Source organism: Narcine bancroftii, chromosome 5, assembly GCF_036971445.1.
Source record: "Narcine bancroftii isolate sNarBan1 chromosome 5, sNarBan1.hap1, whole genome shotgun sequence".
Taxonomy (NCBI): Eukaryota; Metazoa; Chordata; class Chondrichthyes; order Torpediniformes; family Narcinidae; genus Narcine; species Narcine bancroftii.
This window is the reverse complement of record NC_091473.1, coordinates 167792144-167808483: the sequence shown is the minus strand read 5'-3', so window position 1 is coordinate 167808483 and position 16340 is coordinate 167792144. Positions and strand designations below refer to the sequence as shown.

Below are 16340 nucleotides of genomic sequence, written 5' to 3'. Positions count from 1 at the left end.
CAAGTTCACGCTGTGGCGCCAATGCTTTGAAAGATTCCTCACAGCCTCAGCAGCAGTGATCCAGAATGACTAGTACAAACTACTTTCTTGTACATCGGTCACCGAGTCTACCAGATGGTCCGAGACTGCCAGACATACGGAGCCAAAATGGACACCCTGAAGGACCAGTATAAAATTCAGGTGAATGTGGTCAATGCATGGCATGTACTCCACTCATACAGGCAGCGATCCAGACTTCATCAGGGCCCTTCAGGAGCTTGCAAGGGACTGCAACTGCCAGGCTGTGAGTGCAGAACAGCACACACAGCAGCTGATCAGAGATGCCTATGTAAGAGGCATCCGCTCCAACTCACAAGAGGTTCCTTGGAACTATGCAGGTGACCATAATAAATGAATGTGCAAATTGGCCTGCACTGAAACTCTCATGATGAAATCAGAAATAAAGTATTTAGAGGGCGTGGCCATGTGAAGGACTTAGATATGTTTTGGTTGAGCTCTCCATGAAAATGGTCAAAACTTGAAAATCAAGATTTTCTTCATCAAAAATAGATTAAACTAGCACAAAGAAGCCAAGGCGGCCGAAAACAAAGACTGAAGAAGCTCCTCTTCAACCGGGAATATCAGGTGAAAGACCGAAAGGGAGTGGTGCAAAATTGGCAACAAGACCGGCACAAGCAGGCAAAACTGGGGAGTCGGGTCAGGATCTGAGCATCATCCTGTAAAATATGGAGCATTTGAGTAACCAATTCATAAATGTTGAAACGATGATGAGAGATATAACAGAGAAAATGACCAAAATACAAGAGATTGTTGAATAACTGATGGAGAGAAGAGATTGAACTGATAAAAACTGACAAAAACACATGAAAAATGTGAGGCTATGGGGGAAAAAAAGCCAGAGAATGGAAGTCGGATAAATGAGGCCTGCTGGACAAAATTGACTGAGTGGAGAACTTTAGTCAATTAAATAATATCCAATCGAGGGAAGAGACCCGGTGAATCTTTTTCAAAAATGGATCCCAAAAATTTGGAGAAAAACTGCATATCAAGAGAACTCACCAAACACCCGGACCCAGAAGAGCCGGCGATCAGAGACCAAGACCAGTTCTGATGAGAATGGGAGATAATACTGGGAGCAGCATGTGATTACTCAAAGCAGAATAATGGCCCGCCCGAGGTTGATTGAGAAAAGGTACTGTTTTTTCAAGAATTTAGCCTAACCTGATTAAACAAAAAGAATTTGAAGATGTGCAAAGGCAATTGTTTAAAAACTTGAAATTGATATATCCTGCGACTTTGAGAGTCGAAGTAGCAGAAGGGAATGAGGCAGAAAATTTTCCGCAAATTTTTAAAAGAAAAGAGCAAGGTTGTTGAGGGAAAAGATTGTGAAAATATTTATCACGGAGCTAAGTAAAAGTTGTATTTTATAAAATTTTGTTAAATTGTCTTGTATTTATTGTTTAAAAGTAAAGTGTATAGAAATGCTCACGGAGAACTCAGTAAAGGGGAAAAAATCTGGGAAGATGGTAGCAGGATGGAAGCTCTGGTCTAAGGGGGAGAATAGGACCTGGAAAGGAGTAGCAAAAAAGATGGTGCTAAAGGGAGGGCTTCTTCTTCCTTGAGAGATTGCGTGGGCTTTCAGTGCTCTACGTATACATCACCGTTGGGGCAGGGACATGGTGCATTTTTCTTAAAGGGAAAGGATCACTTCATTATTTAAAGAATCAAGGAGATTTTACTGTTTAAAATATTGTTTTAAAGAAAAATATTGATAGAACATTAACATTTATTAGTTTTACTGTTAATGGAATTAATGAAGAAATGAAAACAGGTCTTGGCATACCCAAAAAAATTAAAGGCAGATATTGTCTTTTTACCAGAAACACATCTTACCAAATTGGAACACGCAAAATTAAGAGGATGGGTGGGGAAAGTAATTTGGATCAAAAGCAAGAGACATAGCGATTTTAATAAATAAAATTATACCAATCATAATAGGAGACATTTATGAATATTTACACACAAAATCATGACGATGAAGTCTTCATGAAGATATCTTTAAAAATAACTGCAGGGGGAAGGCAATATATATTTATTGGAGGAGATTTCAATTTTGTTTGGATCCAATATTGGACAAATCAGCAAAAATAACAAGGGCAAAAGCTGGAAAAAAAACCCCCAGCACTATCATTTATGAAGGATTTAAATCTAATTGATATATGGAGGCGGCTCAACCCTTGAGAAAGAGACTATTCATTCTACTCAAGTGTACATGATTCACATACAAGGATTGACATTTTTAATGTCTGCCCAGTTACAAAGTAGAGTGGTAAAAGTGGAGTATTTGGGAAGACATTTATCAGACCACTCAACATTAAATTTAACTATCACAATCATGGAAAGCAAGAAAGTATGTACACATGGCACCTTAATGCTACATTTTTGAAAAGGAAGGATTTTTCTGAATTTATATAGAAAGGTAAAAATACATAACCAACGTTTTGGAATAGAGACCTTCATCAAGGTATTAAAATAAGTATAAAATATTAAAATAATATAAATTAGAGTATTGTCATAGAATCATAGAGAGAAGATCATCTTTTGACCATACAAACCCCAGCGTGATAGGGAAGACTGGAGTCTGCACCACTGGAAGAAATACTATCTGGTTACCAAGGATTAAAATACAAGGAGAGATTATGCAAGCTGTGACTACATTCCTTCAAGTTTAGAAGATTGATTAACACATAGAAGTCCAGAGTCAGAATAAATAGATCTTCTTTAGGATGGATGTATATAGAGTGTCCCAATGATCAGTACTTGGCCCTTAATTATTTACTGTCTGTATTAATGAAATGGACAAGAGGACAGAATGCAAGGCATTGAATGCTTGCTCCTAACGCAAATCAGTAGACGAGTGTGCTGCAATGATGATGTATCACCTCTGCAATTATAGATAAGATTGAGTGAGTAAGCAAAAACTTGGCAAATGGAATTTGGGGTGGGAAATTGGGAGTTTGTGCATTTCTGTAAAGCGTGGAGTTCAGAGGGATCTAGACATTCTTGTGTATTGATCACGAAAGGTTAGCATGCAGGTTCAGCAAGTCATTAAGGAAGAAGATGGCATATTAGCTTTTGTTTTGCAAATGAATTTAAGTTTAAACAGAAAAGTGTTGTTTCAGTTGTACAGGATATTTGTGAAGCCCAGCTGAGACACTGCGTACTATCTCGATCCTTCTCTTTAAGAGAAACATCTAATTTATCATTGCAGGTAGTCCAGAGGAGACTCACACACCTAGTTTCCAGGATGAGAAGGTCGTCCAATCATGAATGTCAAATAAAGTATATCTGTAATTGGACTTTAGAAGCATTAAGGAATACTCTTACTCAGGAGTTATGACGAGATGATGTGGAGGAATTTCCACCAGTGGGAAAGACTCAAACGAGGGGGCACATCGAAATGATAAGTGGTCGTCACTTAAAAATTAGGGGGATGGGAAATTCTTCTGGTTGAGGTAAGAAATTTCTGGAATGTTCTACCCCAGGAAAGCTACGAAGGCTAGATCATGGGAGGTATTCAAAGAGGAGGCATTCATAGAGGAGGTAAATACAGTTTTGAAAGATCAGCAAATGCAGGGCATGGTAATACTGGTATAGAAGTTGAATGCTGGGACAGATTGGCCATAGTCCTTCCAGAAGGCAGGCTTAAAGGATCAGGTAGTTTCCTTGTTTCCTGTGCTATGATTTGAAGTTTCAAGATGATACAATAAACTGACAAAGAAAATAAAAAGAAGGCACTTCTACTTTAGCACTTCAGGATTTCCAGACCTTAGAATAAAAATAGACTCCTGAGCAACTGGGGGGAAAAAAAAACATGGACTTATGAAAGGCAGTAGAAATTTGGGGCATTGGTCATTCAAATTAGATCAATTGTAAATGTTTTAATCTGGGATCGATAGAGTGTACGTCATCCACAAAGGCTGACGGATATTTGGGGGGGGGGGGGTTGCGGAGGAAGGAAAATGAAGCTGAGGTGCAGCACCACTATTCTATTAATGAATGTTCCTACCCACTCAATGAGCTGAATGATTAAATGGTCCATAAACGTTCCCCACATTTCTGCTGTGCATTTCCCCGAGAACATCTGTTTCCAATTAACTCTCCCAAGTTCCTGCCTAATATCATCATTATGAGCCCTTCCCCAATTAAACACTTTCCCATTTCATCTGCTCCTATCTTTACGCATGGCTATGCTTAAGGATAAGGAGTTGTGGTCATTATCTCCAAAATGCTCATCCACCAAGAGGTCTGGCACCTGACCAGGTAGTTTGCCCAATTCCACGTCCATTAAGGCTTCTCCTCTGTTCAGTCTGTCCACATACTGTGACAAGACTCCTTTCTGGACACACTTAAGAAATTCTGCCCCACCTAACCAATTAGCATTAAGAAGGTGCCAATTAATATTATGGTTGAAGTCACACATGACAACAACCTTGTTATTTTTTTTAACGTTTCCAAAATTTGCCCACTAATCTGCTCTTCAGTAGCCCAGTGGCTATTGGGGAGGCCTATAGAATACTCCCAATAGGGCGATGACTCCCATCCTGTTTCTGACTTCCATCCACGCTGACTCAGTGGATGGTCCCTTCACGATGTCCTCTCTTTCTGCAGTGGTGATACTATCTCAGATTACCAATGCTACTCCTTCTCCCTCATTTACACCCCCCCCCATCCCTTTTGAAACACCTAAACCCCGCAACAACAAGCAGCCAATCCTGCCCTAGAAACTGCCAAGTCTCTGTCATGGGCACCTGCATCGTAATTCCATGTACTGATTCACGCTTCAAGTTCACTTCCTTATTCTTAATACTGCTCACATTAAACGCATTTCAACCCATCCAACTGACTGCATTTATCAGCTAAGTATTTCTAATAATTTTTAATTTTACTTCAGGTTTCCAAGTGCTTCAATATTTTGCTTTTACATGAGTTATAAATGATTTAGCAACACTGAGCTAGAGTTAAAAGTACTGTTTCTTTTGCAATTAAGAAATCTATGGATAATTACATGTGTCAAGGAGAATTCTGCTGGCAATGAAACATTTCATTCCCTCCCAGATATTCTGAAACGCATTTGCAAGTCATTTTATACCCTAATTCCTCATCGCTCAACTGCTCCAATCATTTAAACAGGCAGGATGTAATACTCCAAGACATCAGCACCCCTACAATTCCAAACACTTAATGCCTTTGGTTATGAGGTTCTTTTTTTTTCAGAATTTGCACCTCCCCCACACCCCCACCCTCAACCAAAGCAAGATCATTGATGAAGCTGCTTTAATCATTCCTTCAAAAATATAGAATGAGCAGGATATGAGAGAGAGGGCACTAAGAAGGGCATTGGATGTTAACCCCACAAAGGGAAAGGGCAAAATGGGCCCTCAAAGGAAGGCAGGTAAGCAGAAATAATAAAGCTAAGTGGGGAGGCGGGATGGGAAATAGAACCTCTTGAAGGACCACGTGCAGATAGGTGGGGCAAAGTCAGGAGAGTCGGAAGAGGAAACAGCCAAGGGTGATGGATGAGTGTTTGAAATGGGCCACTGAAGGGTAGAGGGTGCCAGGAGGAAAAACTTTCCATCTTCTGCGACAGTTGTATGACTTTGTTAAAAGTTGAATCCATGACCAGTCCAGTAGGCCTAGCAGGTAGGGACAAGTAAAGGTGAACAGGAGTTTTGGAAGGCAAAAATGCGCCCCATTTTAATGCAAGGAGTCTGACTGGTAATGTAGAAAACAGATAATTGATCAGCACATGGGAATATGACATTGCTACAATCACAAAGAGGTGGTTAAAGGAAATGAAGGACAAGTAATTCAACATTCTAGGATATAAAAGCATCAGACATGATAGGAGGCAACATGATAACAGTGATTAAGGAGAACATTGATGAAGATTAGTAGGCCAGATCATTATTTAAACGGTAAAATATTGCAGAGAGTTATGGGCGTGCTTGTGCATAAATCACAAAAGAGGTTTGCAGTTGCAAAGATAAATGGAATGTCAGGCTTCATTGCTAGAGGGACTAAATTTAAGAGAACATAAGAACTAGGAGCAGCAGTAGGCCATCCGGCCCATCGAGCATGGTCTGCCTTTCAATAAGGTCATGGTTGACCTGATGGTAGGCTCATTTCCCCCCCCCCCCCCCCCCCCGCATCCCTTACTATTAGAATCCAACCTTTTCTTAAATATATTCACTGAGGCCACCTCTAATGCTTCCATGGGCAGCAAATTGCACTGACTCACCACCCTTTGGGAAGCGAGGTTATGCAACAATCAGTACAGGATACCCTTGAGGTCGCACCAGGATTACTTGAGGTCTCCTTACTTGAGAAAAGATGCACTGGCTTTGAAGACAGTACAGAGGAGTTCACCACCGTGATGATTTTGGAAAGGAGGGGTAATAGCCCATGAGAAGAGATGGAATTCAGAAGAACAAGAGGAGATCACATCGAAACTTATAAGTATGAAAGGAATAAGAGAGTGACAGGAAAGTTGTTCCCACTGGTAGGTGAGACTAGAACTGTGGGTCCAAAGCCTCTCATGGAGATGAAAAGGAACTGCTCTTCCCAGAGAGTAGTGAATCTCTCGCCAAGGAAGCAGTGGAGGGTGCCTTACCAAACATAGATTAAGACGCAGTTAGATTGGGGGATTAAGGGTTATGGGGAAAAGGCAGGGAGGTGGAGGTGAGTCCATGGCCAGATCAGACATGATCTCATTAAATGGTGGAGCAGGCTTGATGGGCCAGGTCGTATTCTCCTACTCCTATTTCCTGTGTAATATCTCTACGGTAATGAGAATCAGAATTTATTGGCATGAACAGGTCATGAAATTCGTTATCATTGTGCATTACAGGTGCAAATATCTTGGACAACTGTTCAATTGAGGTAATATGGTTGGATCTTAGAAATTAAAAAAAGAGGCAACCACTTTGCTCCCAGTAGTCGGCAGAAGAAAATCGGTAGGCAAAACACAGAGGTGCAAGTTTATAAAAGTAAGAGCTGGGACTGTAGTTGCTTGTCATATATCTCAAAAATTTGGATTTAATGTAGGAGGTAACGTCAGTAAGTTTGCAAATGTCATGAAAATCTGGTGCTGTTGAGAGTGAGGACAATAGTCTTAGATTATTTTTCAATTTAAAAAAAATTAAATTTCAACATGCAGAACGCTAACAGGTTATTTTGACCTACAGGCCCGTGCCTGCCCAATTACCCTACAACACCTGGTATTTCTTTTTTGAATGGTGAGAGGAAACTGGAGCCCCCGGGGGAAAATCCACGCAGACACAGGGGGAAGATACAAACTTCTTATAGACAGAGCAGGATTCAAAACCCCATCCTGATTGCTGGCACTGTAACGGCATGGTACTCTCCGTTACGCCAATCATTTGTAGAATTATCAGCAGGTGCATTGATCAACAAGTACATTCTGGGGCAGATAGAATTTAATCCTGATCGTTCTGAGGTGATAAATTTTGGGAGGTCTAATGAGGATAGAACATGCACAATGGCCCAAAGGGCTTATTGAGGAACAGAAGGATCTTGTTGTGCACGTCCAGAGATCTCTAAAGATGACAAAGCAGGTGGGTAGTTTAAAAAAAGACAGACAGAATGCTGGCCTTCATTAGGCAGTGCATAGAAGATAAGAACATGAAGGTGGTGCCACAAGTTCAAACAAATTTGGATAGGCCACAACTGGAGAACTATATGCACTTCTGGTCACCACACTAGAGGAATGATGTGAGCACACTGCAGAAAGTAGCAGGAAGCTTGACCAGGATGCTGCCTGGGAGAAAATATTACAGTCAGAAAGTCACATAAGATAGGCTGGGTCCATTTCTTTCCATGCAGAGGAGGCTAAGTGGGGCCTTGGTGGAGACATATCAAATCATGAGATGCAAAGATGAGTGGAAAAAATGTTTCCTGATTATAGAGATCCCTAAAATAAAGGTTCAATGTGAGGATTAAAAGGGTTAAAGGGGATCTGAGAGTAACCTTTCACTCAGCAGGTGGATGCAATCTGGAACACGTTGCCTGACAAACATATCTGGATGAACATTTGAATCATCAAGGCACAGAAGGCTATCGATCAAGTGCTGGTAAGTAAGAATAGTTGAGATCAGTACTCAATGGTCAGCATGGACAAACTGGGCCCAGGCCCTGTTTCTATGTTACCCTTTAACTCCACAACTGATTTGCTGGAATGCTGAAAGCAGTATTAGCGGGCTTTTATTATTAGTATTAGCTTTTATTATTAGTATTAGCTTTCAAATGCTCGTGGCTAATTCAAGAGGGTGAGTACCTTTTTGCTCGAAAGGCTGTTGTTATATTGAAAAGAACATTAATACACTTGGATTTTTAACATTTCCTTTGCTCTCAAATTTTCAAAATGCCAGACTGTGGTTTTAGCTCTTTATCACAACTATTATATTGTATGATGTTCTCCAAGACAACCACACTGTATTTCCCCAATTCACACCATGCACTGTCACTCCCGTTACTCATCATACCTTTAACCCCTGAGATCCAGGTTCTACAATTCCCTCCCTTTAAGATCCCCTTAAAAAATGACAGTAAACAGGATTTTAGTTGATTTTTTTTTCCATACAATTTCTCACCAACCTTATTAAAGATGCTTCAACATTGAAAATCAGTTACTTAAAACTCAAGCCACCATCAGTGCAGACAACTCAAAGGCATTCTCATCATTTGCATGCACCAAATGTATTGACTTTAATAAACAATTTCTTCAAATATAATTCTACTGGTTTTCGTCAATTTAATTACTCCACACAAATGCACAACAAATATACAATCAGCATCTTTTCACAAAGTTATGACAAAAATAGTTCTGGTCAAAACTAAAATCCTGCCCGTAATGGACTGCCACAATAAAAATACACTGGGTTTGATGTAACAAATTTTGATGAAACTTATCGATGAAAAACATTGGCTGTGTTAAAACTTTTTGAAAGTTCAAAAACATGCAAATAAAAAGGTTTTTAACTGAAAAGTGCCTGATCGTGAAACAATTTTGGTATCAAACGTGTCATTATTGTGGCAATACTTACTTTTCTCAACATGGAATTGGGTATTCCTTGGGGAAAAAAGAGCAAGTGGAACACACACACATGCACAGTAGACTGGAAATTCAAGTAAACATACCTGCCATATTCTATCAGGCCCAAAGTCATATGACGATGAAGGCTGCAATAAGTATACCATTAGAAGTGTTGCAACATTCTATTCATTGATGGGAGTAAGGTGGGGGGGGAGGGGTACTTTAATTTTCTTTAGTTGTTTACGTTCATATTTAAAAACTAACAGCTGGTCGTACAAATAATAATTCAGAGTTTCGTTGGAACAAGGTTAAAAGCAAAAGCTGTGTGTTTCAAGATATCAGGTACCTCCCATCTACCTCCCACCTTCTGACTGTAATATTCTCTCCCAGGCAGCATCCTGGTCAATAGAGGGCATGTGAAAGAAATCTGGACATGAAAAGAACCTCAGAATAAAAATTAGAAGAATTAAAAGAGTCTGAGAGCAAAAGTCATTCAGCGCTCAAGAAATCAGATAGAAAGAAAACGTCCATAATCAATAAACTGCAGATGTGACACAAGTATGTGTGCCAGAAAAGTAAATTAGTCTATTTGAACTGCTGAAGAAAACAAAGAGAGTGCCAATCAGTCCAGTCCATATCTGGAAGTTCCAAAGGAAAAACTGAAGAGGATGACTGAAAGAAAGATACATGGGGACACCATGAGTACATAGGTGATGAGATCATGAACAGTGACCAGAGGAAGGTGATCGGACCAAGCTCAAGGAGAAGGAAGACAGCATGGATCATGCACAAAGGAAAAGCAAGTATTTTCAAGTTTTTGGGTGATGCAGCAAGTCTGGCACAAGGAAAGACTATTAATTCAGCTCGGCATACAAATAGGAAAATGAGTAAGCACAAGGGAAAAAAATCAAATAGATCACTGAATTTATTTCCAAATAATGCGCCCCAAGGTTTTGTGTAGGACATTTGCACCGTTTAGTGGTGGCTACCCAGAGTATTGCCTTAAATCGAGGAATGATATGCTGTGCCATTCTTACTCTCTTAAATCTTCCTACACCAAATTCAATTGCCTCTTTACAAAACAAGAACTGAGCTGCAGCCCAGTTAGATGGAAAAAGCCTACATTATAAGGGACTGAATTAATTAAAGAATTGATTACGGACACCAGTTCCAGATGATCTGAGCATCTGGTTGCTTGATCAAGACTGCAAGATTCTTAAACATTGGCATCATTTTTTTTAACCCTCTGGGTGCCAGAAACCTAGTGAAAAGACAGGAAGTCAGATGGCCAATACTGTTCCTCAACGAACATTAAAAGCCAGCATTGGGCGATTAAGTCAGTCAATCAGCTTGCACCGGAACAAGATACTGAAACATGATGGATGCAGGCACTGACAGTCATCTCATTGTAATGTATGGCCTTTCTGATGCAATTTTCATATCAGCCTTCTGCCCATTTAAAATACCAGATTAGATACTGGGATACAAACAAATGACCCCCTCCATCAGTCTGAGGGATCTTGACAGAAAGTTGCAGACTGAATCTATCACCTGTGCTCAAAGGACGCTGCCAGGGAGTGCACATAGAAATAAAAGTCCCGGTGAAATTGTTTATCTTCAGAGAAGCCAGAAGGAGTGCAAAGGAACGAGACAACTTTGGGCTCTGTCCACAGCCAAGACTCAGTAACAGCACATAAAGAAAGTCAAAAGTAATAAGGTGCAGAAGGGTATCCACTCTTCTTTCAAAAAAATCTGGTCGCTCCATCTGTTTAAGTCCAAGCATCAATAAATAGCTTCAGTAGAACAGTAAAATTACAAAACCAAATATCAGCTTTAAGAGTCTGCAGTGCTTTTTCAGGAACCAAGTGCTGGCTTAGCTTTGAATGGGGATGAAGCAATTTTATAATATACACTACTGATCTTGGTGGATGGTAGTGCAACCACATCCATTGTGGAGAAGTCAGTAATTAAAAATAGTTAACGTTAGAGGTTCCAGAGATGTATGCATGACTTAGGATGTCTTGTATAACTGACAGTGAGAAAAACAGTATAGTGTCTGACTCAAAGCTAAATCATTTACAACATTAATGGGAATGCTTAATATGTTATGGAATAGGAAATGTTGCATAAGCAAGCCCTGGATAAATACTTCATTGAGCCTGGTATGGGTCAGGGCTTGGCACTTAATCTACCTGAAAGAGGAATCAGGGGGCAGCAAAAGCCTGAAGGAAATTAAATAATTTTGATTCTAAATTATGTAGTGGAAAATCCACTACAAAATTCCTTTGGGATCGAACTTCTCGTGGGAGCTCGTGTCATATATTTTTTTCATTCATGAGATATGGAAGTTGTTAGAAATGCTGGCTTTTAATGTTCGTTCCATTTGACCATAAACTCAGAATCTAGTTAAAAGCCAACCATGGTGGTGGTGGGTCCATAGTCACATAAGCTGGCAAATGAAGGCACAGTTTTTGCCTAGGTCAGAATACTATTGATCCACGTGGGTTATTATGACAATCAAGTAGTTTCACAGTTACTTTTGCAGTGATCTGTTTCGCATTGCCAGACTTATTTAATTATTTGAATGCTAATTTCCCAACTGCTATGATGGGATTTGAAGCCATGTCTCTAGGTCAATTGTACAGCAATCTGTCTGACTTCTGATCTAAGAACTTAACCATTCTGCCACCGTAACCTTCATGGCAGTTGAATAGGATTTAAGATGGATTACGGTGGGCAAGGGTTCAATGCATTATAAAATAGGGCTCGGTCTGTTTATTCAGATATGCTGGTAAATTAGCAGCTGAGATCCATTTGCAGAAGTGAAAGAAGTTTTCCAGAAAGCACTTACCAAAAGATCCATCGTGAAACGACTAATGACTCCACTGGAATTTTCTATTTATTCCTCTTGCATATTGTTCTGTTTAGCATTTGATGAATGCGTTTATTTTTAAATCTGATTTCCTTTTAAACTTTTTGCAGAATTGCTAGATGATGTGTAATCACTATTCAAGTAAGTAGCATCACTGCAATCAACCCATGTTTAATTCAGTTGATAATGGCAATAAATCGATGAAAGACCTTAAAAAACATACATCTTTTGGGAATTAAAGCAGCAGGGAAGCTTCTAAGAAAGCATGAAATGATGCTTCAAAAACTCAAAATTGGAAGATCTGAACCACAAAGCATCACAATGCACATTTGGGCGGCTTGGTTAGCGCAGGAGTTAGTGGAACACTCTTGCAGCGCAGGTAAACCAGCGACCTGGGTTCGAATCCCTTAAGGAGTCTGTACTTTCTCCCCGTGTCTGCGTGGGTTTCCTCTGGGCACTCCGGTTTCCTCCCTCCCTTCAAAACGTACGAGAGCTGTAGGTTAATTGGGGTATTTGGGTGGCACGGGCTTGTGAGGCGGAAGGGCCTGTTACTGTGCTGTATGTCCAAATTTGAATTTTTTAAACTCTGCAGCTTTGTGGAAATTAAACCTCAATAAGCTGTAAAAGAATTGCCAACCTGCCAATGTTTTCTGAAATACCTGATAAACTGATTGTCATATCTGACAGAATCCCAAAACCAAACTCACATTTTAAATGGTACATTATATAGAACAGGGAATTACTACCTACCAAATCAGTTATATTGAAAAAGCTTAATGGATATTAACTTTCATAGCCCCTGCTAGGACTGCTTCTTTTAAAAAAAAATTGAGGCTCAGCAGAAATTACGTAATGTCCTGGCACATCATATTTTCATTCTTAGGTTCTGTTCCTTGTAGCATGCAATTCATCTTTGTTGATTTTCAACATATGCTACATGATTGTTAATGTTTAGAGATACTTTATGAAACTAATATATTAGTCTAGAATTCTAGATTTTCACATTTAGTCAGAATCTCATCACAACTCAATTCAACCATTGGGGAGAGAATAAAACTTAGCAAAATATGTGTTATTAGAAGAGTAAAACATGGCCTGAACCACTTGGCAAGTGTCAACATTACATTCTGAAGCTTACAATTAAGCAATGTGTCAATTTGCCTTTAAAAGCAAAAGATCAATTTGAAAATTATTTTTTAACATGTAAAGGTCTTGGTGGGACTGATACCCAAGTTTCAAATTACTTAAAGCATCATAGCACAGAAGCTTGTTAACTATTCAAATGGCTTACCTTCATTTCAATGACTGTTTGTAGAGCTTTTGTCTTTGCAGAGTCTGGCTGAAGTGGGGTTCTCCTGTGTAGTTCCTGTGGAGGTACACGATAAAAAGAAACTTGTCGGCTCATTGTTCCATTACACAAAATGTAACACAATTAGCATACTCTGTCAATATAAATGAATGAATTGGGCTCAACTCTGCAGGCCCAGTCCTTGTTAATCACCCAGAACACGATCGTTTCTAGCTTAAGTTACATTCATTGCTATCAGCGCATGTGCCATGTCAAATTTCATCAATAATTAATGTCAACTGTGGCACTGACAACAAACAAATGCTCAGCCCATTTAATCTAACACCCTATTGTCCCTCGCTATACTTCAATACATTCTTAACAGATAAACACGCCAATGTCATCATCCAGTTGCACTCATGAATGACACGCATATATTAACTTCAGAAAAATGGCTTGCGTTGATGAAAATTGCACAGCAAGAAAGACATTTTAAATTATGTCAAGTACATAGGCTCACATGCTATTGACACTAAGACTAGCCACCTCTTATTTTTTTTAAATTTAGACATTAGGGCACTTTAAGGAAGCCAGAGCACCCGGAGAAAGCCCACGCAGTCACGGGGAGAACATACAAACTCCTTACAGACAGCTGAGTATTCGAATCCCAGCCCGATCCCATTGGTAAAATCTAATAATCACAAATGATTCCATACATAATCGTATTTTAAAACGGGATGACTACTAAAATAGAAGCAAAACATTTATTTTCTTCTATTAATATTCCTTAGTAAAAGCCTGTTAAAATATTAAACTTTTGCAATTGTAGCTGGCCCAACTGAAGCTTTACAATTGTACTTACAATCTCAATAGCTCAGTAACATACAAGGTGTTATCCAAAAAGATGTGGCTTTTTATTGTGTTGCGTTCTGCAATGCATTTGACAACATTAATTTACTTTAAATCATCCCTCCCATATTACCGTCAGTTGTCCTTCAACTGACACAAGCTTTGAAGCATTTAATGGTAAGCTAGATTTGCACATGAAGGTGGCTACACAGATAATAACAAGATGTTCAAATGAAAGGAGACTCATGGGGGACATAAATATTAATATGAACCATTTGAATTACATGGATAACCTGCTGCTGCAAATTGTATCTGATTTTGTAACTGTAAACTCTACTTTCCATCAAGCTTATTGAATCAGAAATGTAGCAGAGGTAAGTCCTTTGAAAATCCAGCTGTTTCACTACTACACGTGCAAGTAAATATTTAAAATTACTTGTTATAATTTCAATATTTCTTAATAGTTCATAAATTCAAGAGAAAGCACTTGGTCACATCATTATGTAAATATAGGTCATCCCCGGGTAACGAACCATTTCCATTTTTACCGTAAGAGCATTTCATCCATTAGTCAGAAAATATCCAAAATCACTCAATAAAGTAACTAAAGCAAGGCAGAATTATAGTGAATGTCACCAAAAGCATGCATAACTGATAAAGAAAATACAGTTTCTCAAAGTGGAGAGAGCAAACTACTTTTGAATTCAGTACAGTAAAACACAGGTATCCGGAATTCAAGCAAACGGCAGCCTCAAGCAACTGGCAAAAAAAAAATTGAGGAAAATATTTAAAATTAAGTAATAGGTAACGTTTTTGTAAGTTTGAATTTGTAACAGTAAATGTTCTTGGAAGTAGCATAAACCTTTGGCGAAGAAGGGAGCAAATATTCAGCCAGCGGAGTGCCTTGGTCAGGCTTTGTTCATAGCGGCTGTTTTGAATAAAGTTGTGTTTGAATAAAATGGCTTCACCCAGGATGAAGAGCTGGTTGATCCCGCTCACCATTGGGCTGACTCTCTTACAGTGTCTCCTTATCTCTGCTTAGTAAGAGTAGCCCTAGTCAGAAGCTTCATCTGTAAACTTGGGGGGAGAGGGGGATTTGATTATCTATAATGTTATGGTTTGGGTTCTTTTTGGTGGCTCCGTGGAGGGGAAGGAACCAGCAGATACAGCAACAGTGAAATATTTTCAAAGAATATGACTTAAAATCAAGTAAAATGCTTTAAGATTTATATATTCATGCAAGTGAAGCTTGTTCAGTGTAAGAATATTATTTTTGTCTTTTAAACTGTTTATCCTTAATGCAGGTGTATTAGTTCAGCATTGTAAGTCTCCGACAACCGGAAAACACACTTATCTGTCATCGAGCTTGATCTTGGCAGGAGTGCCCATAAGTCGGGTATAGATACCTCAAGGACTGTCTGTATTCAATTGCTTCAATTAAAAAGACAGCACTCTCCTCGAAGTAATGAACCAGATAGAAGAAACACAAAACTTGCCAGATTCATGTAAACCAGCAATAATTACAGTAATACCAAAGATGGGGAGAGATCCACTAACACCAGCATTGTATAGACCAATATCTCTACTTAACTCAGATTATAAGATAATAGCAAAACTATTAGCAAACAGATTGGCCGACTGTGTACCAAAAATAGTCAAACTAGATCAAACTGGATTTATTAAGAAAAGACGAACAACGGACAATGTCGATAACTTCATTAACTTAATCAATGCAGTACAAGAAAATAAGACGCCAACAGTGGCTGTTGTTTTAGACCCAGAGAAAGCCTTTGACAGGATAGAATGGAATTATTTATTCAAAGTATTACAGAGATTCAACCTACCAGAGAAATATATTAATCGGATTAAAGCATTATATAAGGGACCATTGGCAAAGGTGACAGTAAATGGATATATATCAAACCAATTTAAATTAAGCAGGTCAACTAGGCAAGGATGTCCACTATCTCCCTCACTGTTCGTTTTAGCAATAGAACCATTGGTAGAACTGATAAGAACAGAAAATAAAAGGGATAAAAATAAAAGAGAAGGAATATAAAATCAGTCTATTTGCAGATGACATCATAGTATATTTAACAGAACCAGAATTATCAATAAAAGAATTACATAAGAAATTGAAGGAATATGGAGAAATATCGGGGTACAAGATCAACGCAAATAAAAGTGAAGTGATGCCAAAGAATAATGCGGATTAC

The 16340-nt window shown here is 39.0% G+C and overlaps 1 protein-coding gene across 6 annotated transcripts in view; it reads right to left on the bottom strand.

Annotated features, from left to right (window-relative positions):
- Positions 1-16340, bottom strand: part of LOC138764158 (ERC protein 2) — an 871420-nt gene that overhangs the window by 665320 nt on the left and 189760 nt on the right. For all 6 annotated transcript variants that reach the window (XM_069939655.1, XM_069939657.1, XM_069939658.1 and 3 more), the window contains exon 4: positions 13279-13353. In XM_069939655.1, coding sequence (XP_069795756.1) covers positions 13279-13353 — 75 coding nt within the window. The remainder of the gene's footprint in view (positions 1-13278; positions 13354-16340) is intronic.